Here is a 25219-nt window from a genome sequence, read left to right as displayed (position 1 = left end):
GTGAGGTTTCTCTCTCTTCTGTGCCTAATTCCAGAGTGGTGCTCTAAAGGATTTCCAAATTTCTTGTTCTTTAAAGGCTCCACCTTGTGGCAACATCTTTACATAACAATATTGAAACAGCAAAATACAATGGCAAATTTGGCCAATACCACTGGGAAGAGCATCTGCACAGTTAATGCAAGTGACATATCTTCCAGACTTTGACAAAAGTGAAAAAACCCTGGAAATTCTGCTGAAAATATACCAGAGAATCTGCTTCTCTATGTTCTTTGTCTTCCCTGTTTTAAGAAATATCTCCTTTACCCGATCATTGGTATAAAAAAAAATTTGCTTTTTTCAGAAAAAATGAAAAGGATGCAAGAGAATATTTCTCAATAACCTCATCATATCTGTTCTCACATCCCAGAACCACTCCTGTACTTACTATTATGGGGTACCCTGCACAGGGATGGTGGGACGGGCAGATGTACAGGTGGGACAGCAAAAGCAGCCAGTCAGCTAAGAAGTGAAAATATGGTTTTAAGGATGAAACTGAGGACATCTCTTGACTCAAAAACACCTCTCATCATAAGAATCAAAACAAGGAAATCAAAAAAATGAACTTGTCCACCATATCATTGTTTGGAGAGCTCTGCAGAAGTTTTAATTACTTGAGGGAGTCCTACTCTCTCTGTCAAGTGACTGGATCAGAAATCTCTTGTAACACCACAAAATGCAAGACAGGCTTTATATTATATACTGTACCATTACATTTTACTTACATTACCAGATCTATGTGCAAGCTACCTTTTTAGTGCACTTCTTGACAGTGTTGATTAACTCTTGCATCACCAGATCCACACTTTTTAAGCAAGGTCCTTTCAGCTTAACTATCTGTTTTTTAACAATGGCTTCAAACGCCATATCTGGAGTGAACAAACCTGTTCTGTGGACATAAAAGAATATGTAAGACAGTAATAAAAACATTAGGCAAGGAAGATTTTTTTTACTAAATTGCCCAGACCTTCATTTTCAGAGGTGAGCAGTAACAATCCCTACACAAACAGACTTCCACAGAACTTAATTTGCTTCTTTCTCAAAGAAAGTGTCACTCTAAATAAGAATATACAAGTAGAAACATGCTTGAAAGATGAAACTACTTCAAGAGGACTGCAAGAACTCTAAGGAGTACTGCTATAATGCTGTAAAGCCTCATCAGCAGTGCATCAAACCTTAGGGATGAGTGGCAGCTGCAGCACCCCATGAACAATCACTTGCATAGCAAATCCATAAGAATCCTATGGCTGCACTTCTCACTCACACCAGAAAATGAGGTTCTGTTACTCAGAGTCCGACATGGAATTTCACAGTTGGTCACCGCAGAGTAAATGAATCTATAGACAGCTACCCCACAGACCCAGTTCTAAACAAACTAAGGCCTCGCTTCTCTTTCAACATTGTTCTCCAAGGTCTATCTTGGCTGATAAATTATATTAAAAAAATCAAACTATAAAAGCATGCCCAAAATCACTTCGCTATGATAAATCAAGACCTCTCCAGCAATCAGGCAAGGAAAGTTCAAATACTGCGCCATGGCTACCAGTGTCAACCACCTGAGAATTTACTAATCAAGTAACACAAGAAATATTTCCCAAAACACTAAGAACAACAAAGCTTGTAAGCAATGCTTTGGAAAGATATTCCACATGTATAATGTGACCAGGCAGGAAAACATGGGAGTACTTGCCTGATACCGTGTATGTTCTTGATGGCATAACTTATCTCTCTCCGCAGTTCCTTCTCGTTGAATTCCATCTAGAGGAGTAGCAACACACAAGAGTATATTAGGGAAAGTTTTTAACAAAACATAAAGTATCACCCCTCCATATATAACCATAAGACAAGCAAGTTCATCGGTAAAAAATAGTCATTTCTAATTACACTAAACAATGCATAAGTACTTTAAAATGTTTTAACATTAAGGCTACAGGCAGCAGCAAATATTGTTGAAAATCACACACTCTTCCATTCCAGATACATCAACAGCATTTTGAAGAATTGACAGAGTAAGCCAGAAACAGGATTTGGGAGACTCCACTTTTTTTTTTTTTTTTTTAAAGCCTGGTTTCTTAAAGTGGTGCAACTTCTGTGATTATGATCTGTTTATCCTCCCCTTCCCATTCTACAGTTTTCAACTAAATTTAAGAGAGGAATTGTCTCAATTATGAAGTTATAAAGCTTTTCTTTAAGCTTCTTGAAAGCCAGCTAACTGGAAGAGAAGTCAGTGTTGTCACAAATGAAATGGTCATTACCTAAGTCAAACCATCATAGAATGATTTGGGTTGGAAGGGACCTAAAGGGCTATTTTCCATAACTCTCATTTTAATAGATATCAGCTACTTGAACACAAGTCAAATTTACCAACTGTAACTGTTTGCCTGCCCCATTTAACCAGAAGATGCCATTTGTGATAAAACAATACAAGAGCACAGAAAATAGTATGAACTAGGACTATAATTGTATTGTAATTCTAGTATTTTAGAATTCTTAGCATGTCTCAGTATCCAATCCTAGAAATTAAGCCAAATGTCTCAATTATAACTTCATATAATTTCTTCCACAGTTAAAAGCATGTTCTTTCAATCAAATATTTTCTTGGCTACACTACTACCAGTATGAACATAAGGATACATAAATAAAACAAAGCACATCAGCAAGATGGATAAATACCTTCACGAGTTCAAAGGGAAAACGTTCATGGAAAATACGATTGATTTTGGCACCTCCTGAAAGTTCTAGTGTATCAACTTGATCTCCTGATCCTTCAATTCTTTTTTCAAAGTCCACTGAAAACTGTTGTACCATCCTAAATTTCAAAGGAGGGGAGGAAAGAAAAAAATCAAACAAAACCCACAACAATTTAAGCACATTAACTACCGACTCTTATTTCAGTACTGTGCAACTAGTACAGCCTATTAAAACATATTTAGCAATTGCCAAAAGTATCTGTAACAACTGATTCAGGCAAGCGGCCAATCCATAGAATCTATACCCACACTGATCCTCCTGTATCCCTACTGTCTTGCAGGACACATTACAGTCTAATAGCATAATGTGAATCAAACTACTAAGCTGATCCAGTGCTGGAAAATTCAGAAGAGATTGTTAAAGAACTTATTTTCCCCATACCAAAAAGCAAGCCCAAGAACCAGTAGTAACATGGTGATGTGTCACTACCACAAGCTCCAGCTTACTCAGCTATGCTTTGACTTCTGCAGCAGGAGCATTCAGAAAAACACACAGGAGAGTTCTTCCAGTCACGGAAAAGTCAAAGGTGATGTCCCTCTGTTTTTGCAACCAAAATATCTGGAGTAAAGTCACGAGGAACTGTCTACTCTTTTGGACACAATTGTTACAAAAATAAGGGGTGAATCAGAGTCTTCATCTGGCTCAAGAAAGCCTCTCTAGTTCAGCTGATTATTTTCTGTTCTGAATTCCAAAGTTTTAATTAGAGAATGAATCCTGTCCCCATTATTACAATCCAGTGCTATTACCATCTATCCCAGAGAACTGAGTGCTAAAAACCTCTGAAATCAGATAGAGTAGGAACATGACGAAAGTAATATAAGAGAGAAGAGCTAGGTACATTTTACACCTCCTCCTTCTTCCTTCACATGCCTCCTTTCTAAGAGGTAAATTTTATTTGAATATAAACACAAGCGGCTGCAGACAGCTACAATTGAAGAAAAAAAGCATGGGGGAGTGAAAGTGGCAGATCTTTCAGGTGAAAAGATAGGCAGTACTGAGTATCCAGCACCCCTGGAAATAGGCCAAGGAAGGAAGCAGCATGAAGCAAAGCAGCAGGTGGTAACAGGTGTTCAATCCACAACAACAGCATTGTCCTTTTTCCCTAGTGCTGAATCCACAATCAAGACAGGACTGAGATTCCACTTCCACATGACTCCAAGTCAGATGAACAGTCATCTCTGTTCCATCAGTGTTATCAAAGTCTCATCAGACAGACTTGTTTTGTGGATGAGACCCAAACCAGACAGTGACTTCAGCAGTGAAAAAGCTTTCTAGTTCAGAACTGATGATGATAATCCCTAAGAATTTGCCTCACTGCTTTCTGAAAGCACACAAACTTTTACTGACAACTCTTGCAGCAAAGGTCTCTAGGTCTTAGGTGCACAAAACATGAAGGACAACCATCTCTGATTAATTTTGATCTTGCCATCTCTCAGTTCTTTTGGACAGCCAAGTTTTTATACTAGAAAAAGAAGCATTCTTTATTCTTCTTCCAGCCTCCTCATCTTACACACTTCCAATACAATGTCTCTCCTTTGCTTGAGGTCATCTTTTTGGCAGACAGAAGAACACGTCTATACAATCAGAAGCAGTTTTTTAACTTTGATCACCTCTGCTGCCCATCTTTATACCTTTTCCTTGTTCTGCTTTCTGTCTTTTCTAGGATTACTAAAATTAATTTAGGGAAAATTCTGATGAAATTGTAGAATAAAGTGTTCTGGAACATCAAACACAGAATTCTTTGGAGCTTGTGTAAAGGATCCTTAACAATATCCTAACGTTTAAATTTAAACCAATTAGAAAGAAGGAAAAAAAAAGGCAAAACAAACCCACTCAAAGTGGAAAAGCAGACAAAAGACACTCACTGCAACAGGGCTTTCGTTTTTCTGGTGGGATCTTCTGGTCTGAAGTTTTTGTATACCTCTACTTCATGTTCTATAGAAAGCAGCTGGCTCTGGAGTTTGCTTCGGAAAGCTGGCAGGGTATCCCGAATATGATTGGTAAGTTGCTAAAAAACAAATAAAAGTCTTTTTATACTGTTAAAAAGATGAAAGCAGGAGCACAACCATTTCCTTCTGACTGCCAACCATATCAGCCATGACCTGTGCTAGTTTACCAGTGCAGTTCCTTTTGATCTCTGATGCAATGGAGACTGTTAAAGAACAATACAATATTCCTGGTGCAGACACGTTGTAAGGAGGCTTAAAAAATTCCTTCATCCCCTCACTCACTGAGCCCTGCTACTACACACACGTTTAGTTACACCTGAAAAAGTTACACACATTACATGAGTAGTTTGAAATGACCTCTCATCTCTCTATGCTGATGCCACACTCCCATTTTGTTGCTTTTCCTAAGGGTGTTTCACAATTCCCTATATATTTGTTCAGCACGACAACTCCTTTATGCTACAGCCACAAGGAAAAGGGGGACAAGAAAGAGATTCTGAGCACCCACAGCATGTTTTTACATATATATGTATTAATGTGTTTGAACAGCACTGTCCATGACTTACCTGTGCCATAAATTTCTCAGGCATTGTACGTATTCCTTAATTAAAACCAAACTGGACTTCTACCACTATGCCCCAAACCCTCTTCCCAACCCCAGTCAGACAAGTTATACATTTAGAATGTCACATGCTAAAATATATAAACTCAATTTTAAAGTTGCTCAGCAGACTGACAGGCACAAAATCAAAAGCTGGAGTTTCCCTGGAGCACCACCTTGTGGATACAAAGAAACTGAAATATTACCTAAAACCACAATAGGTCCCCAATAATCAAAACCAAAACTTATGTACATCTTCCCATATATAACATTCTACACACAGTAAAGCAACAGAAGATCACCAGTTCCTGCTGAAGTAGGTAAATATTCAAAACAGCTGTCAAAAAGTTAATAGCACATAAAGCAGTGCAAGTCAGGACAGACAAGACAGTAGAAAGGTATATGCAGCTTGTGCTTCAGTTTCAAAACTAAGACATATAGATTAAACTTTCAAGATATAAAACAAGGCAAAACATTCCAAGCACAGATGAAAATGCAGGATACAAGCAAGTTCTTGCATCCTGATGAAGACTTTGGCTCTGAGGCACAAATAGCATTAGTAGTCTTTTTGAGCGAGAGCAGAGCATTCCATAGCCTGGCCGTCACTGTAGCAAAAAAATTAAGCAGACCAGCCGGTTAGTTTTCTACCTTAATCAGTAACATTTCAGCTGTTTCCAGCTGCTGTCCAAAATGGACAAGGCTAGGCTGACCTGGCCTTTTTCTATTCCAGATGAAAAGCTGCAATTTGACAGTGAGCTAGAAAAAACAGTATCAAGTTTGACTTGTAAGAATGCCAAAAACAGTGGTCAACTGCTAAGTTAAATGTAACAATTGAGGAATAGGATGGTATACTTCCAGGAAGGGAAACAAATCTTATTTTTGATGTTCACATTCAGTAGGCTAAAGAACAAGGGAGTGCAGAACTGTCAGTGAAAGTCAGAAACTACAACTCACAGCAAGCTTTTGTACGCTACGTGTAATATACAGCTTTGTTTTTACCTTGTGCAAATTAAAAACATTGAAAGCAGGAAAGGGTAAGTGAGGTTCAGTGACCAACTTCATTGTAATTAAGTTTTTATATTGGCCCTATCATTACAAAGCTGCCTTTCACCACAAAGGCTTCAGGTTTTACCTGGTTTAGAACCTTCTGGAGATACGGTGTTCCCATCCGATCTGCCATGTGCCTGTAGGATGGGTGGGAAAGAAAGAATTTCCTTTCTGCTAGAAGAGCTGCCTTTATGTCCTTCTTCCCATCAATGTCTTTCTGGCTTCTGTTTACAACACCAATATACCCTAAAAAAGACAAAACCAATAGGTAAATCAATGCAGTTATTGTCTGAACTACTGAATTAATCTTAAATGGAACTAGACAACCTCAGCTCAAACAAAACTTTCCAATTTAGGCATTTCAGATCATGTTTATAAGTAGCATAGTAACCTTAACACTGTCTAAATTGTTCATTCTGTTTATATGTAACAGATTTCCTTTTAAATCACCAATTCAAATAGAAGAACATCTGAAACTCTGGTGAACCCCAAAGAAACCAAACACAAACAAACAAAAATCAAAAATAAAATTGAAATACACACACAGGTCTACAGAGATAAATGATATGATATTAACAAAATACAAAAAAAAATTTCTTCTCATTTGCTGGACCAACATGCTCCATGGGAGGAGATGGTAGTCTCATCAATAAATTATACCTAGAATCAAAATTCTTGATATTATTAACAGAATGAGCAACTGTGGCAGTAGCTGCCAGAACATGGAAAATTTCTGGGAAGGATCAAAACTTGTTTTAGAGTGAGATTACCAAAACTCTGGTGCTTCTGTCAGATGCAAAGGAAGAAAAATATTCTTTTGTTACAAGGAATCTGGCAGAGAAGAAAAAAACTGGCTAATGATGTGTGCTGACATTACACTGCATATTCCAGAAGAAGCAAGAATTTTCCAGGTCCAGAAAGGGTATTTTTAGTATAGCCACCTTTATGTTTGCTAAATAGATAACTATAAAAGCAAGGAACACATCAAGTCCAGCATAACCTCTGATTCATCTCCCGGACTACCAAACACCACCCCTATCCAAACCACTTTATGCACTGCAAAGAATAAAGGCAACTGAACATTCTCACCTCTACGAAGAGGGAGTAGTTTGTTTTCTAGAACTTCTCTTGCATCTGTTCCTTCATCCATCAGATCCAATTTTGTGATCACACCAATGGTCCTAAGGCCTGACCGGGGTGGAGGCAGGAGGAAAAAGTTACTAAGAATCATTCAGATTCAGAAGAACAATTACATCTTACAATTATATAGTAACATATCTGTGGCCTTCTCAAAGCTTGTATCACACAGTAACAGCTACAACTCAAAGTATGATATATCTGGAAAAGAGGAGAACATAATTGCCAGTGCTGAAATGTGCTCCTCAAAACTCCTTGACAAGGCTCAGCATCCCTACAATATGACTGCATAAAATTTACATTGTAAGTATCCAGAAATCCCATCAGCACCATCCCCTATTTTTCCCAGTACTACAAAAATTCCTAGATAAGCACTGCTGCACTTGCTCATAAGAGATAGTGACAAAACTTCTAAAATGCATTTACAGCAACATTACCCAAACAATACTGAGCTAATGAACAGGTATATTGTGATGTTGAAGATCATATGAAAATGTAACTACACGTCTATACTACATATTATAAATTACAAGATTTCCCACAAGAGTTGGTCTATTACTTCCAATTAGGTTATTACACTTGAGAACAAAAAGTCGTAACATTCAATTGTGCTTACCCTGAGGGTCCACTTCCTTTGCCAGCTTCAGGGCATCTGAGTTGGCCAGGTCAGTGTTAGCTGGAGTCACAGCCAGTATCAGGCAGTTCTCTCGAGAGATGAACTGCATTATCATGTCTCTGATCTGCTGCTCAATATCTGGAGGCTGATCCCCTACTGGCACTTTAGTGATTCCCGGCAAATCGATAAGGGTCAGGCTTAAGACTACATGGACAACATGGATCATAAAACTGGTTAGCACGCCAGACACGACAAAGAAGTCTACACATCTACAGCCGCAGACAAGTCTTAGTCACATAAAACCTCACATAACTACCTTTATAGGCAGATAAATATGCCAACAGTTGTCAACAGTTCAAACAAAATGCCTGACAATCTGAAAAGAACCCTTGTTTCCCCATGGTGTTTCATCTCTGGATTTATTAGTACTATTTAATACTTGAAATATTGCAACTGGTATAAAATAATACTTATACCAAATATCCTTGAGGCCTCTAAGACAAATGAACACTGCTTTCTGAGCTCTGTCTAACAACAGGAGCACAGGCAACACATCACTCTCACTGTATCCTTCAAATACACCAAAGCAGTTGTTTGGATTTTTTTTTTAATATAGTGTTTCTCTGACCATGTTTTCAACCATGTCTCCAATCAGGAAATTCCCAAAAAACAATCAATAGCTAGCTTAACTTATATAGCAAAACTGTTGTTAAGGGGCTCAGGGATATGTTTTTGGTTTGGGGATTTTTGGTTTGGTTGTTTTGGTTTTTTTTTAATCTGTAACATCTTCAGAAAAGTCAGAAAGATGAAAAAACTAATCCATTATGAAAACCCGGTTTGGTCTGGTATGATTTCCCCAGTAAAGGCCACAGTGCCAGCTAGAGGCATCCTGGCTTAGGGTATGCATCCGGCTACTGGGGTAACAGGGCATCCTTTAGACAAATGAGAAAAATTCAGTATCTAGAAAGGAAATACCAGAAGTATATTTGGAGTCTGGTTAATATAAACAACAGTGGCTGAACTAAAAGACTGACCCTAATCAAACAAAGCAAGAGCAATAGTTAGGAAACTTTCACTTTCTCCTGGAGTCAGCACGTTCAACAAACAAGCTCTGAGGCAGGGGATTTAGTGGAGCTTCTCTGTAGTTAGAAAAATCAAGTGCTTCAGCCAAACATATCACTTTTGTCCTACATCAAAGACAGATTCAATGGAAAACATTTTCTCTAGATTGTATTCATTAAACTGGGCAGATGGAAACCAGAGGAACCAACTTCGATATATACAGGGGGTCTTCAACATAAAGCAACTTCAAACACTATTATTGTCTGACTATAATTTTAGTGACAGCAAGCAATAAATCTCCAGTAAGGCAGGGAGACAGAGTGACTTTCTGGATCAGGGAATTCCTCTGGAGGGTGGCAAAAAGAAGTTTTGTTACTAAGTGCTACTACTGGTCTTTACTAATGAGCTACTATCTAATGGTGAATGTAGTGGGTGAGAGATTGCCTCCATCCTGATGCAGGGTGAGAATATTTTCAAGTCAAGAGAATACTGAATGGGGCAGAGAGTCTGTGTTCTGCCCAGCTCTCATGGCAACAGCTCTCCACCATAGAGTGATTTCTTCCAACAGGAGAATTTGAGGATTCTTCTAGACACACGTCCACTTTTGCTTCAACTCAGCCTCAAACCTTTTCCAGCCCAGAAGATCAGGCAATAAGAACAGATACAAAAGGCGATAGCTTACACAGACAGAGCTACATAATGTGTTTATATGACATAAACGTAAAGTAGAATGATTTTACCTACCATGTGGAGAATATATTCTTAAATTAATAGGAACTGAAGAAATGCCTTTGTTCATTCCTGTTACTCTGTCTGTTTCTACTTCAATTTCCTGACGAACTTCATCAAAATCAGTAAATTTCTTCCCTTTGCAGTGTAGAAATTCAGCATACTCTGTCAAGAATATCAATAACAACTCTGTATTTCACAGGTTTATTGACTTGAACACCAACTTTCAAGCCCCCAGCGTTTTTCAGATGTGTGGGCACAGAAGTACATCATCATGGCTATCAGGAAAGCATTATTATGATTGCACATATGAAAACCAGCCCTCAACAAGAAAGGCTCAGTTATAAAGTCAAGTTGACTGGATGATTTACAGCTCTTATCTTTAGCACATCATCTTCTGGAACAACGTGAAAGATTCAGTTAGATGCCATTTACAGTAATAGAATAAGGAACAGATTAAGAATGACATTCTGTGTTTTCATCTGGTCTCATTTGCCTGTAATATATCACTAAATAAAAAAGTAATTCAAATTCTGTACCATGAAAGATTTTTAGCATTTGCTGCAAAAAACAACAGCCCACGTTACACATGAATTTAGTAAAGGAATTTTGCAAATTTTTGCAAGTTCATAATGAAAATAAAATCACTTAAAAACACACTAATGTTTTTAACACAACTTCTCATTTCTTAAAAGTCTCCTGTAGTCTAAATATAAATCACGTTTGCAAGCGTCTATAGAAATAGCTGTGATTTTGCTGAAATGGGAGAACACAACTAATTTCCAAGTCTTCAATATCATACAAATTGTGTTTAACTTAGAAGAACACTGACCAGGAATCAGACACAGATAACTTGCTAGACCCAAAGAACTTGACACTAAGTCCCTGCTTTGACTATTGAATCCAAATACTGATACTAATTATTCCAACCTTTTGGTTGCCTGCATAACCAAAAGCACATTCCAGGATTTTAAAACTGGAGTTTCTTCCTTCAAAGCAGAATACAAAAGTTTGTCTACATAATGAGGCTGCAATCAGAAATAATGACATAAATAGTAATTACAGACACCAGCTCATATCCTGTCCCCAGCAGGTCTAAGCAGTAGGACTGGAGAAAGGCTGAAAAGAGTTGTGCATGTTCCAGTTTATTTCATCCTGCCATCAAGGTTTGATCTCAAAGTTCCCTTTAGATGCTTCTTTCCCAGAAAATGTTACTTGGTAACAAGCCCACGAAAACCAGTTCAAAGAGCTTGCTTGGTACTCCCAAGAACAGCAGCTAAGAACACCAGACCTGAGAATACGGATTAAAAGAGGACCTTATGTGTCAGTACTGAAGCCTGTTCCCCAGAAGTCACTTTATTACTATTACTGACAGAGTTGTTACAATCAAACAAACAAACTACAATAGTTAAAGCAAACTGACAGTCAAAAAAGGACCGAGTGGAGGTGAAAACATCAAATACCCACCTGTCTGTGCTACAATACCATAATCCCTCCAGATTCAAAAAGGAGAAGGAACAGGGAAACTCACCCTTTGTTAAGACAAAAATACATCACTTATTTTAAAAACAAGAGAGCACCAAACAACCACCTTCTTTTATATCCTTTTTTTAGTTCCAACAGCAAAATGACAATGAATAGGAGCTTTGTTTCATTGTCCACTGTTTATTAAAAAAAAAACCCAGGGAATATTGAAATATTTCAAAAAGAAAAATAATATGGTGCACAAAATAAAACATCTCAGTTGAGAATTTACATTTGTAAAATTTGTCATCTCAAGGTTGGAAAATAGCTACCTAATAAAAAAAGAGCTGACAAGTAGTTCATATTTTGTCCCCCTTCTTTATGCACTGCTCCTGGCACAAAACACACTGTATTCTTCTTAGTTGTTTTGGGTTTTCTTCCAGTGGTTCATCAGATTTTCTCAGAAAATTATTTCTAAATTCAGTAATTAATAGTTGGTGCCCAGCTGTAATCAGTTGACTGACTCAGCTGGTAGCCAAGGAAGCTTTTCTTTTTGTCCCACTTCACAGTCAGTAACAGAGTCACTATCTGACATGGCTTCAAAGTAATCCAAATAAAAATATTTGCTACTTTTTAGCTGGGTTAATATTATCAAAACTCCTTGATCTGTGGTGCCAGTAGTGCTGAAGGAATAAACTCCACAGTGGTTCATAACCTGTGGTGCCACACGCAGCCTACGGAATAAGAATTCCAATGGACAAGCAGCACTTTGTTCTGCTCCTTTCAGCCCTCAGTCTGTCCTTGGCAATGATGCCTTCAGCCAGACTGGAGAAGCACATGCTTTAATGGAATCTTCACTTTCCAGCTTTCATACACAGAAGAATACTAAGAAAACATTTTATTTATGTTTTTGTGGGAATGGACACAAAGCCAGACAAGAAAAAGTGATCCTGCCTGATGTCTAGCTTTCAGACATGTATTTTTTGTACAAAACTGAAGTTACATTAAGAGAAAGAACAATTAGATACATAATTAAAAGTCTTTGCATGTAAAATACCTCTTTTTTTTCCCCAGACTCATTAAAAGTACCTTGGATAACATAGAATGAAAAGGCTACCATAGCATAGCTCCTTCAGTGCACCCACAAGTGATTAATTATCTCTTTGGTTCTGATTAAATTAGACAAATCATACAAACAAGTGATATGGGATCACATCTTTTAAAATGCTCCTTATTTTTCCTGTCAATTATATCTCCCTATGCCTTTATGATTTAATCTAGCACAATGTTATATTGTTATTAGAAATAAACAGCCTCTGCTGTTCTCAAACCTTTGAAATTATATAAACATCTGAGATATTTCATAAATTTGTCTCTAAGCTAAAGACAGCCAAGTGACAAGGATCAGTGCTTAGGAATGCGTAAGGGATGTTTTGGAAAACATCCTTGATCTGCATCAGGCTGAGCCCAAGACATTACAAAGCCCAAAGACTTTACCCTGTACAGAATAACATGTTACTAGAGGTCAGGAATTCACCAAGATCAAGACCTGGATTCAGAACTGCTCCCAAACTGATTTCAAGCAGAGTTGCTTCAAGTTGGTGGCAGTAGCCAGTCTAGAATACTCAAAAGAGGTTGAAAGTGTTCCAAAAAGGTGGCTCATTAAATTGTAGGCCTATAGCAAACATTTTAAACATATGCAGCACAGGAGGAATACCTGCTATTACTGCATCTTCTACCTGCCAGCCCCTTAGGGAGATGTCACTCAAGCAACAACAGTCTTTTTACCTTCAACAAAGCATCTCACAAAGCCGCAGAACTCTTTCCAAAAGAGTGATTTCAAGAGGGTGTTTTAAAAACATGCAAATAAACATCATCAGCCAAAGTACTTCACCTTTTCTTTGATGATGGACAGCTTTTTCTGAACAAAGTAAATGCAGTTAAGTGAATCTGGACCATAGCAAACCATTCAATGGTGCTTCCTTAAAAAGAGAGGAAGTATCAAAAGCCCGTGTTGTCCTACCCAATCTACAAGCCCTCTCTACTTTGCCATTTCTGTAGCTTTGCTAACAAGCTGAAGATGAAATACTCAAAACTGAGGTATTCCACTTCTAACCTTGAAGAAGAAAGGCTACAAGACATACCTTGGTATTTCCTGAAGACAAAACAGAAAATCCCGGTAATGCAGAGAATTGCAAGAATATCATAGCAGAAGATATTAAACATGGAAAACAGTGCAGATCTGATGAAAGTGACTACCACAGAATATCAGGTCATGGTCTTAGGAACCAGTGAAATGGTTCATTTAGAAGAGTAATCACTCATACCAGAAGAGGAAAAGCATTCTTTTGGATGCAATAATCTTCTATAAAAGTGTTTGTTTGTAGAAGAAATTTCTCTCTGTTCTTTCAACCTTTTCCTATGGATGATGCTTTCAGTAGTTCCAATCCCTCAAACAGCCCTCTTCCAGGCATTTTTCCTAAATTTACAGAGGCAGAGCTCTCACCAGAGGTCTCTCCTTCCCAGGACTGAGAAAAAGCAAAACAACCTCGTAAGATGGCATTTCTGTGATGCATCTTGTACGATGTTTACTTCTGTATTTTACAACAGCACAACATCAGTGAAACATGCTCTGTCAGATATTCACTGTGGGCACCAGGTCCTTTTCTGAAAACCAACTGTCTCCTCAAATACTAGCCTTTCAGTACAGAAAAAAACCCATAACCCAGCTGAAGAAATTCAGCTTTGGGAATATTTCTTTTATTTTGCAAGCAATTTGAATTGCAATTTTGCCCTCCAGTATCTTTCACATTCTCACTTGTATTTACCAAACACCAGCTTAATAAACACACTGTCATCCTATCAGTAATACAAAACACTGAACATGACCGGAGGGGTGTCCCTTCCAGTCTGTAAACAAATGTGCATCCATCTTACAGGAGTCCTTGCTAAATCATGTTTCCCAAGACTGCTTATGATATTTTAAATAAAAGGAAGATAATATAAAAACCTTTCCTGTACCCAAGATAAGACACCCACCACATCTTAATTTACAGGTCTGCTACCCTGTAATAAAAAAATGTATTGCACTGATGTGACAGGGTTATTTTCCTTGATGGGTTTGTGTTGGCTGCTGTTCATCTCAAATACCTTTCAGATTGTTAGTTAATAACTACTTACAGATTCCTTTCTCCCAAAAGTGAACTTTGACTGATGCTTCTGTCACTTTCCTTTACTATCTTTATGAAGATGGGCTTATATAGAGCCATTTTGCAATCTTAATGAGGGGATTCCATCTTTCCTAACATCACTGAATATCAATCTGGGATCAAGGACACAAAAGCATCCAGGCAAAACCACTTGTAAAACCAAGTATTTGTGGGTACCATTAATTTGTCCCAACATGAGCTGAAGTTCATACCCCATTTTGAGGGTCCTGATGGGACAAGTGTCTGAGCCCTCCAAGCCATGCTGCCAGACCTCAGCAGTCCCTGGGGATTAGCTCAGATTACCAGTACAGACAGCAATAATTTGGAGATTTGCAGGTGCAAAGGAACATCTTCACCTTAACACTGAGCTTAAATTCAGGTTTCAAACCAGCAGTACTGTCCCTCTTCCAGGATATCAGTCCTGTTTGGGTGATGAGCCTTTTGCTGTCTCAGGAAGGGGTCACCCATTATTACCAGCTTTTCCCCATGCTGGTGTCACTCTTTAGCTTTGGGGTACACACCTCAGTAATTTTACTAATCTCTCCAGCATCCCTGTTCATCACCTGAATGAGAGTGGGATCCAGGAAATGGCAGTCACTGTCTGCCTTTCCTCTCTGAAAAGTGCCCATTCTCTTCCCTGCTATTGGCACCACGGCATTTTTCTAGATCTTGTCCCTGAAGACCTCCAAATGCCTCCCAGATGATGAAGTCTCTAAGATCACTTCTGTTAGCTGAAATAACCAGTCTAAATTTATATTTCATTTTCTGTTAGAGGATTGTTTTTGCCACCAGATGGCAACAGAAGATGGCTATGCTTGAGGAATAGTCTTGCAATACATGAAATCTGGATTGAAGCTCAACCATTTCAATAGAAAAGAGCATCTGCAAGACTTCAGAAAAAACCAGAATGTCTTTTGAACCTTATGATTTACTTTCCACTTCGTATTCTAATTAACAGAACTCAAACAAATGTGGGTATTGTACACATGACTCATTCATCTAAAAAATGTCCACCTCAATAATGATTTTCAAAATCTGTTAATCTGTTGAAGCAAGCAGAAAATTTGAAATTCCTCCAAAAAAATCAAAGAGAAAAATAACTCTCGTAGAGCAAGGATATTTAACACAATAATAACAAATAATAGGATTTATACAGCAGGCAATGTATTTTTAACAAAGAGAAGACCCACTAAAAAGGCTTCACACATTTTTGTTGCCACTGCTGTTCAAAAAAAAGTACTGCCTAATCTCAAAGAATCTAGTCATTATCTCACCTGCACAGGCAGAAGAAGGCACAGCAAGAACAGACTGCCTAAGGTTATACAGAATGTGTGGCAGCAGAAGGAAAAAAATAAACCACACACAAAACCCACAACAAAATGAACAAAAACAAACAAAAAACCAAAAAAAACACCAACCCATCTCTCAAGATCTCAGAAATTTCAAGTTGTTATCTTCCCAAAGCTTACTCAGCAGCACCACTTAAAATATCTATTAACTGCAACAAAAACTATTTAATCTTACTGCTGTATTAGATAAAAAAACACCAAACTAAGAACCATGCTCAAAGTTGTGAAACCAAAACTTCAAATGTCAAAGAAGTAAGTTTTAATGTAAAAATTAAGGAATACCAGTGCAAAGGAAGAAAAACCCACCACTTCACAAGTTCACTCAAAATTCTCATCCCAGGTCAGCTGTGCACCAACACTTGCATCCTAAAGACACATAGAAAAAAATTCTTCTGAAAGATATAATGCATTCCTGCTCCAGGAAAGCAACCATGAATAAGAAACAGAGAGACAAGCACTCTACACACACACTGGGAACTGCTGAAATACCACAACACTGCAGCATTTTAAACAAATGCTGCCTGGTGAGAAAGCATCCTGGAACTCCCTGGATCTTACACAGCAGCAGTCAAATACTGAAAGAACCAGCATATTCTTCTGCCTGAATATAGACACCAAAGTCTCACAAAATAAACTGCCCTCACATCCCATGTCTCACCCAGGAAAAGAGCAGGTGGAATTCCTCCCATGCCCATCCTCTGAATAGGCTATCTATTCCAGCTCTCTTGCCCACCTTGTTAAACCTGAAGGTGGCCATCAGACAGGTTCCCAGCTGACAGCACCCTGCCCACACCTGCGCCTTCTAAAACTCACTAAACTGCACCTTCCCAGGTGGGACTAAATACTCCCTACTCTGACCTCCTTCAGAGACTGGGAACAACAGAGAACAACCCACTGTCCTTCAGAGGACTCAAAATTCTTTTTAACATCCATATTTTGACTTATTCTATGCTACTCAGTATTTCTCACATTATTAAACTCAGAGAAAAATACCCAAAACTATTAAAGACTGACTTGTCAATTGCAATATTTAATTTAAAACTTTGTATTTGCCTTCAATATTTCAGCAGAGTACAGTATCTGCATTGGATGTGGAGTGCAAATGACATAAAACCATTTAGGAATTGTACTAGTACCACCAAAACATGTCAGTGACTAAAGGAGGTCAACAGGTCACTGCAAAATAGCTTTGTACAAATTACAGAGAACTTTTAAAGTAGGCAAACAAAATTCTAAAAATATATATATGCCACATCTCTCATGAGATACATTTCTTACGATTCAATTGTTTAATGTTACCCCTTGCAGGGGTAACAGCTCTTTACCCAGATGTGTCAGATCTCTCAGATGTTGGAGGGTCCCTGATAACTCCTCACAACCAGTTCCTGCTGCACCCCCTTCCATGCCATGTCCGACCCTAATAATGGATGGTCAAAGCTTTCTCTTTTTGTTCAGTTTGATGTGCACAAATGTCTCCTCTGCTCATTTTCATCCCTTAGTGCAATGACTCAAAGTTAAATGAAGCTTTAACCACCTGTTCTCAGCCAGTTCCAAAATGTTGCTGAAGTATCTTGTAGTGATCTGTACATGCCTGTATAGAAAGTGCCCCCTCTTTCCCAAGAAATACTCCAAGATTAAGAATAGTTACTTTTAAGAGTCAAGCAAAATCCTAGGATTAAAAATTAGTTTTGTTTACTACAGCAACAAGAAGCTGATACAGCCCTCTAATTATTCTGTACCATTTTAGGTAATTATGGGCTTCACAGAAATCAGTCCAGCATCTGCTTCCTGTAAAAGAACACTGTGCTTCTCTAAGGAGTTTTCTTTATTTTCTTTTCTTAAAATTAGTTCACAAAGATAAAGGTGACTTAAAAGATAAAGTTACTTGGAATTTCACCACCAAAAACAACAACAGTGGAACAAAGTTTAAAGAAAGTAACAAAATTAAATTAAAGCATGCATTTTAAGGATCTTGGCATTTAATTCCAAACAAGAAATACACAGCATTTCTCAAAGGGAGAAATACGCCTTGACATCCAGGAAACACACAATTAGGCTGAGGCTCAGTTCTCTGGAATTTTTAAGGTTTTTGTTGTGTTATTTAAGTTATAATGAAGAACAAGCTTTCAGCAGAGAAGGTACCTATATGAAACCTAGAGACCTACCTAAAGCCAATAATACTTCAGGAACATACTAATGAGGAAAATACCAGATAAAGGGAAGCCCTTTCAGTCCCCTTTAACCAAGGGACAATGATGATTTTACAAAAGAGGTCAACACAGACCAGTCAGGGTAAGTTTAGGATGGGTGTCCATGAATAAGTATTTAACCACTTGAGGTCAGAGTGTAAGTGCTCACTTACTAACACATCCTCTCAGTTCAGTCATTTTGTTAGGATTGCCAGCCCAAAGCTCAATGCTATTCTTTCTTCTGCTCTTGCATGGTGCCAGAAAAGTCAGATGAAGACTTTCCACAGCTAAGCCTTATTCATGCATTTCTGCATCATCTGTCAGAGGCCAAAAGCCAGATATGCAGAAATGGCAAGTGTTCATTTCTCCAACTAAAACAAACGTTAGTATTTAATAGATATAAAGCACTGTAAGTGTATTACACACTTATACACTAAAGTTTCTAAGCTGAGCATGCAGAAATACTGAACTCTATTCTCTTCTACAGCACAAACACCATGGAAAATTTCATAGAGGCACTGAAAGTATGACTGTGTTTTAAAAGCAATAATTCAGAAAAAACCCTGAAGCCCAGGCAGACTGCAGTCTACCTTCCTGTTGAACAAAGCAAAGACCTTCAGGAAAAAATATACACAAAAACTTAATTACAGGTCACACACAGGGACAGACTACAGTTTCACAGGCAGCTGTAATTTTGTTTCTTCCCCAGTTTCATCATGGTCCATAATTCAAAGACTACTTTTTGGTTTTCAGTGCTGGTTTGGATGTTATTTCATTTCATTTTTACTATTTCAAGCAGAAGTAAATAGCAAACCAGTGATTTTTGTTGCTTACATTGGTTTAGAAGTAGTTTGGAAGTAACAACAATAAAAATTGGAATGATGGTGAACCATAGCTGCTTTTATGTATGCCAGGGAACTGAGCTACACCACAGCAGTTCAAGTGCCTCATGGAAGAGTAGAGAGTGGTGAATTCTGATAAAAGATCTCAATATATCCCACAGCTTAGTGGTACACCCAAAAATATTTATATTTTTGACCAGACAAATACATAGAAGCCTTGTTTTTCCCCAATCCACCTTCTGCTCTACTTAGTGCAATGAGCCCAACCAAAAAAGACAAGTTACGAAAACAGGCTGTGTGGAATCAAATCTGTGTGCACCGGCACAATAGTTAAAGGTGGAAGTGCAGCAATTTTGATGTGTTAACTAATACAACTGCAAAGCTCATTAAGAAATGAGTAAATCAAAGCCAATTTCCAAAGCATATTGCACGTAATGATGTTTCTCCACTGCTTTGAGTCTGATCTTGGATTCAATTCACCACGTGCTCCAGGATTTAGATGTTACCATTTCCCCAGACAGGACAATAAGATGAGTTGGTCCTGAGCATACAGTTTTGAAGCAGCAGGCCTTTGTTGCAGACAGTCTAGTGGCATCTTTCTTCACACTGCTGATGTGTTCTTAGAAAAGTTTTTTCTCCTGCTGAAGTACATCAGCACTTTGTCCAGGCATTGACCCAAAAAGAGGAGATTACCTGTTTTGGCAGTGATGAGTTGCAGGACCAATGGTCGTCTTGTCACAATTCCAGAACCTCGTGGAAGAAAATCCCTAGAAACATTAAAAAAAATAGTTACTAGCCAGAAAGTAATGTGCAGTTACATAAGATATTGGATTAATTTGGAACCTCCTATGCATGAAAATGGAAAGCTGGTGTGGACAGATTTATATCAAATACTCCTATAAAGTAGGGCTGTTAATTTTGGTTCAAGATAGTAGTAGGTCATTACATATTAGACAAATGTGTATTAAAACTAAATTACTGTCTCAGGGCATTACCAAGCCTCTTCAAGACCATCACATATAACATCTAATTTTGCATAGCAGGAGTACCTGAAGCCATGCCCAAATTTACCAGGCCCTCTAAAATGATTCTGTCATCACTGCACACTTGATTTGAAGAGGATCTGGACATAAGAATACACTACACACACACCACACCAAAGCTCTGGACAAACTAAACTGTCAGCACACTGCACCTACTCTCTCACACACTTCTGCCAGCTCAAATCCCCAAATAACTTTTCCAGTAACACATCTATGCAGAAGTTTTTGAGTGAAAGCTGAGCACCAGAAGTCCTGTGGGACAGAGGGAGAGAGTATCCTTGGACCAGAAAACAAGCAAGGAAACAAAGACACCAGCTCTATCATGTCATTATGCATCCCCATGATCCGTTCCGTGTCTCTAAAAAAAGGGAGACTCCTTATGCAACTGAAAAGAAAGAAATCTAAAACAAAGTAACAGACATTTTTCTCAGGGTCTTCCCCAGTTGCCATACCCATCAAAAATTTAAGAACTTTGAGATGAGGTTCAGTGAGAGGCTTTGGAGAGTATTTGCTTCAAATAAGCGTCTCCAGAGGAATAAAATTCAGGGGTAAACAGAGTTGCACAATCAGTGTAAGCTCATCAAAATCCCCTCATTTTTCCTGCCTTACAAGGGATGTAGAGTTACTTGCTTGCCTGCCTTAGCAGCACTGCTAACTCACCTCTCTGGCTCAGGTGAAAAGCAATGCAACAAAGGATTAGGGCAGGAGTTTTCAGTCAAATGGCAGAGATGATCTGGGTGACTGTTGTTATTCACCTAAGTGCCTGTACAAAGGTGAGGCAGGAATGTGCAGTGTCTTTGGGAGGGATGGGGAGAAGGACAAGAGTCAAAGGAACAAACTATAGTCCTGTCAGCCCTTTAGACAGAACTGCTAAGATAGGTCTGCTCAAGCCACTTCAGAAATCACCTCTTGCCTATAACCACTGAGTATTTTTATACTGACCTTGCACTACTTAATGGAAGCCTGACTCTCGCAGCCCCTTTAAAGGCAGCACACAAACCTGCATAGTTTAAAGCAGGCCTTAAGCGTACATCTATGAAAAATAAACCACACTAATATTCAGGATATTATTTATGCAAATCAGATAATACTAGGTCTGAGCAGTCCCAGGCCAAGACAGGCTCAGGAACGCTACAGCGAACCTCTTTCCACAAGCACCAACAAGGTAACAAGACTTTGGCAGAAGAGAAACACAGTAACTCCACCTGTGATACGAGCACTGGAGGTTTCCTTCCCAACCTAACATTTAGACATTAAAAAAAAAAAAAAAAAAAGCAAGCAGTTCTAAGGCTCTGAGGAACAAGACTAGCTGTCAGTTGTGCCCTGCACCACTTGAGAACTCCCCAGCATTTTGAATGAAACAGTGTTAATTTCTAGCTGAATTGTGTTTCCCTTTCTCAGTACCCGTTAATGCGTGCTTACAGTGTGATTACTCTGCAAACCAAAGCACACCATGAAAGGGGAGGCTGTTCAAACAAGCTAGCTCATTAACTTCCCTACTCAAACACAGACCTGCAGGCAGAAGTACAATTAATTAAGAATTCAAGTAATCTCTAAAACAAAGGTACTGCAAAAACATCAGGTGTACTGATTTAATCCGCTATGATGCTTTATAACACTTGAGACTGCAACAGGAAACAGGAATTAGGTTAAAGAGATGCCAAAGGCCCTCAAATAGGTCTATCATAATTTCAGTATCTACTAATGGAGAGAGAGCTGCCCCTCAATGAACATCTACTGGTATTTTCTCATGGGGAAACAGAGAAAACAGTAATGGGAACATGGTCATTCTTCTGTATGCACTGAAACAACAGTAGCCCACGACGTAGCAAATGCCTATTAAGATTACAGTTTCATACACTGGTTTTCAAGCATTTAATATCTGTTTTTAAAAAAATACTTTTTTTTTTTCATTAAGAAGCTAAAATGACTTGCCACTCAGGACAAAGTGTTCACCCAAACCAGTGTCCTCTACAGCACCACAGGAGACAGGAAAATCCTTCAGGGAGTCAAAGGCTGAAAAGATTTATTGATTTTCTGCTTCAGACTAAGCACATTCAGCAATAAAGAATACTGCATTAATGCAGCTCCCAGTGTAAACAACGCTGACCTTTCCTTAACAGCAAAATTACAAAGAAAGGTAAGACAACAATTTTCCTTCAGCACGTCCTCTTAACATGCCCAAAAGCAACGGCATTCTTTAACCCTGTCTAATGAGCTGAACTATTTTCTGTTCAAGCAAACATCAGCAGAGAGAGGTTCCTGCTTGGTGAGAGGGAGAGCTGTGTTGATCACATAACCAACTAAACAGTGCAGCAGCAGGACATAAAACTTCTGCTACAAATGCACAGTTTGAAGAGGGAAAACATAGAAAAATGAAGGTAATGGGGTTCACAGCAAGAGTTCAGGAGAAAATTCCCCCCACCACTTAACCACTGAACCACTTAACCACTTTACCTCTATGAAAGAGACACTGACATCAATCTGCCCACAAGGATAGGGGATTTTTTTTTTTAACATTTGAAATTTCAGCTTCAGCCACAAGGCAACGACACCTGTGTGCATTCTCTGTACAGCTCAAATCAGATGTTACACATAAATCCATGAACTCTACTTCCAGATAAGAAAGCAAATTTTTAACTACACACAGAAATGTAAACCAAATCTGAAACATAGCTTGCACTGCTTTAGGAAGCAACATAGTAGCACACTATAATTTGACAGTAACAGACTCTGATATCCACAGGACAGGATGCAGGTCCTCTTCCCCTCCCCTTGGAACAGAAAACATTCTCTAAAGAGTTTGTTAGTGGTGCTGAACTAAACCCCTCTGTATTAGAAATGGCCCCACAGCTTATACAAGTAGCAGCAGCAAGAAATACAACAGGAATGAGCAGAGGCAAGTCTCAAAGGCTCCTTCTGACCAAAAGGACAGTGCCCCTCCGTATCCTGATGGCACACCCTAACATTCTTCTAAGGACAGACTTGAGAGAGCTGCTATCCACACCTTTTGGTTAGCATGTACACATTTGTTTGGTGAGAATTGGGAGAAAAAATTCACATCAGAGTTGAAACAGCTGCAAAGAAATCCATCTAGGAAAATTTTCATGCCTGAGAATGTGTGCTCAAAGACACCAACAAGGGGGAGAAAAGGCTGTTTTTGTGGTGGGGGGAGTGAACCTGGGATCACCTGTGTGCACAACTTGCAGGACCACTTAACAATGATGAGGTGCAGGAACGAAGAAACACATTCTGCAAGAATAAAGCTGGGAATGAAAGCCCTGCTCCTTTAAGAGACATTCATCCTGCATTAGGATTCCAACTACTTTTACATCTTTACTCTCAGAGCGTTTTCAGCACAAAGCGCTGTGCTGAGAGCAGCTGTACCGGCTCAGCAGCAATGCCGCAGTGACAGGACAGTCCATCAGCAAGGCCTGGCCAGTGCTGAATATATCAAATGCAAATAAGAGGCAAACAGCCAGGTCTGCCAAGACATCCCTTCAGGAACTCATCAATCTTAGAATGCACTCAGCTGTAAGAATATCATTAAATACTTTCAAGAGCAAAATATTTTCAGGGCCAAAAAATTTTTACCCTATAAAATTACTCATGTCTTAAAGCACAACACAAGCTGTGTTGTCTTCACTCTCTAGTACTGCTCATTTCCAGTATCAGAGATCTGGACAAGTGTATCTACTAAGTCTGGTGCCTAGTGCTTGTTTAATGCATAAAGGAACAGATAATAGTTTGAATTTGACTTGCTAAAACCCAGGTCTCAAACTGATGCCACGGGATGGTGAAACAAATTTTCAAGGGCCATACCAACACTTCAGCAGTTTATAATAATAAGCCAGTTTGGGCTTTAAGGTGAAAAAGTAATTAGACAACTCATTAATTGAAGAGTCTCATGGAAGGGATGGAAGTTTCAGGAAGGGCAGAAACTGTAGTGAAATGCTGAAAAGCAAACTAGGCAGAGGCTCCTGCAGTGAGGTGGTCTCATTATAATGAAGGAGTGCAGCTTACAAAGAAAAAAACCCACATCAAACAAATAAAACATAAACATAATGTGTTCCAGGGGGATTTCCAGGTAGAGTATAAGAGTTTCCATTTAGGAGATCTCTAGCACACTAACAGCATTTATTATGGGGGAAAAAAAAAAAAAAAAGACAAAACAAAACAGAAGAATCCCCAGTTTGTGTGAAGTGATGATGCATCACCCCTTAGAACTTATTTGTAGTTTCAAAAGAGTAACTTAAATTTGTTTTTCTTTGCCAGTATAGGACTGAGAAACGTTCTGTGCTTTGATCAGTTACATGGTGAGTATCACACAGGATAAATGGCAACTAATTTACATTAATAGCAATATAATTAATTCATACAAAACAGGGGGAATCCAGGAAATCAAATAACCAATGAAAATGCCAATGATTACACAGTAATTGCATTAATTAAAGAGCTATGAACAATTCAAATCGATAGTGATGAATCGTTTAAAAAAATCAGAATTGCCTCCAAAGAAAAAGCCTCCACATTTTTCAGAAAGGGTAGAAACATGCCAGGCTCAGGGCAAGAGCCAGAGTTCTCTTACAGAAAAACAGAAATTACCCATCTATTTCATTCTGCCAAACAACATTAGCAATGTTACGAGAGTTCTCCCACTAACACAAAGTCCATCCCAAGACCCTAAACTTCCCTCAAATGCAGAAAGGCCATGATCCATCAGCAGCTAATATAAACAACAGTGCATTGGTAGCACTCCCCACAGGCTTTTATTCCCAAGTTTTGCCAAGGAATGCACGTAGCTTTAATTGCAACAAAAAGCAATTATGCCCAAAGTCAAAAGTTTTCCTGGGCCTTTTTCCAACAGTGTTTATTGTTTTATACAACTCCAGCCTGGCACCCCAGGAGCACTTGTGGCCCATATTAGCAGTTGAATGGCCATATCTGTGCGAAAGACCACACGGTTTCACAGGAACACTGACACATGTCCATACAGTATCTCCAAGTTCTGTGGAAAACACACGCAAGTACTCAACAAGCTTTCATTTTTCTTCCATTTCTCATAATTAGCCTCAAAGCAAAGTGCTAAAAAAACCTCAAGAAACAGAAAAAAGCATGGTCCAGTGTAAGCCTAAGGAAGGGAGGCATGAAACATTTCTAACTTCTTTCATCAGGTTTTAAAAACCCATATACCA

At 38.7% G+C, this 25219-nt stretch overlaps 1 protein-coding gene across 3 annotated transcripts in view; it reads right to left on the bottom strand.

The window, feature by feature from the left end:
* The window catches only part of DNM3 (dynamin 3), a gene marked incomplete at both ends in the record, with an annotated part of 172709 nt that overhangs the window by 136394 nt on the left and 11096 nt on the right, over window positions 1-25219 (bottom strand). For all 3 annotated transcript variants that reach the window (XM_082286863.1, XM_082286862.1, XM_082286861.1), the window contains 9 exons: window positions 787-925; window positions 1727-1794; window positions 2710-2845; window positions 4653-4795; window positions 6470-6630; window positions 7474-7572; window positions 8138-8341; window positions 9944-10093; window positions 19675-19748. In XM_082286863.1, coding sequence (XP_082142989.1) covers window positions 787-925; window positions 1727-1794; window positions 2710-2845; window positions 4653-4795; window positions 6470-6630; window positions 7474-7572; window positions 8138-8341; window positions 9944-10093; window positions 19675-19748 — 1174 coding nt within the window. The remainder of the gene's footprint in view (window positions 1-786; window positions 926-1726; window positions 1795-2709; window positions 2846-4652; window positions 4796-6469; window positions 6631-7473; window positions 7573-8137; window positions 8342-9943; window positions 10094-19674; window positions 19749-25219) is intronic.

The sequence above is a fragment of the Coloeus monedula genome, assembly GCF_965178545.1.
Source record: "Coloeus monedula genome assembly, chromosome: 9".
NCBI lineage: Eukaryota > Metazoa > Chordata > Aves > Passeriformes > Corvidae > Coloeus > Coloeus monedula.
The sequence above is the reverse complement of the archived record's forward strand: the minus strand, read 5'-3'. Positions and strand labels throughout refer to the sequence as shown.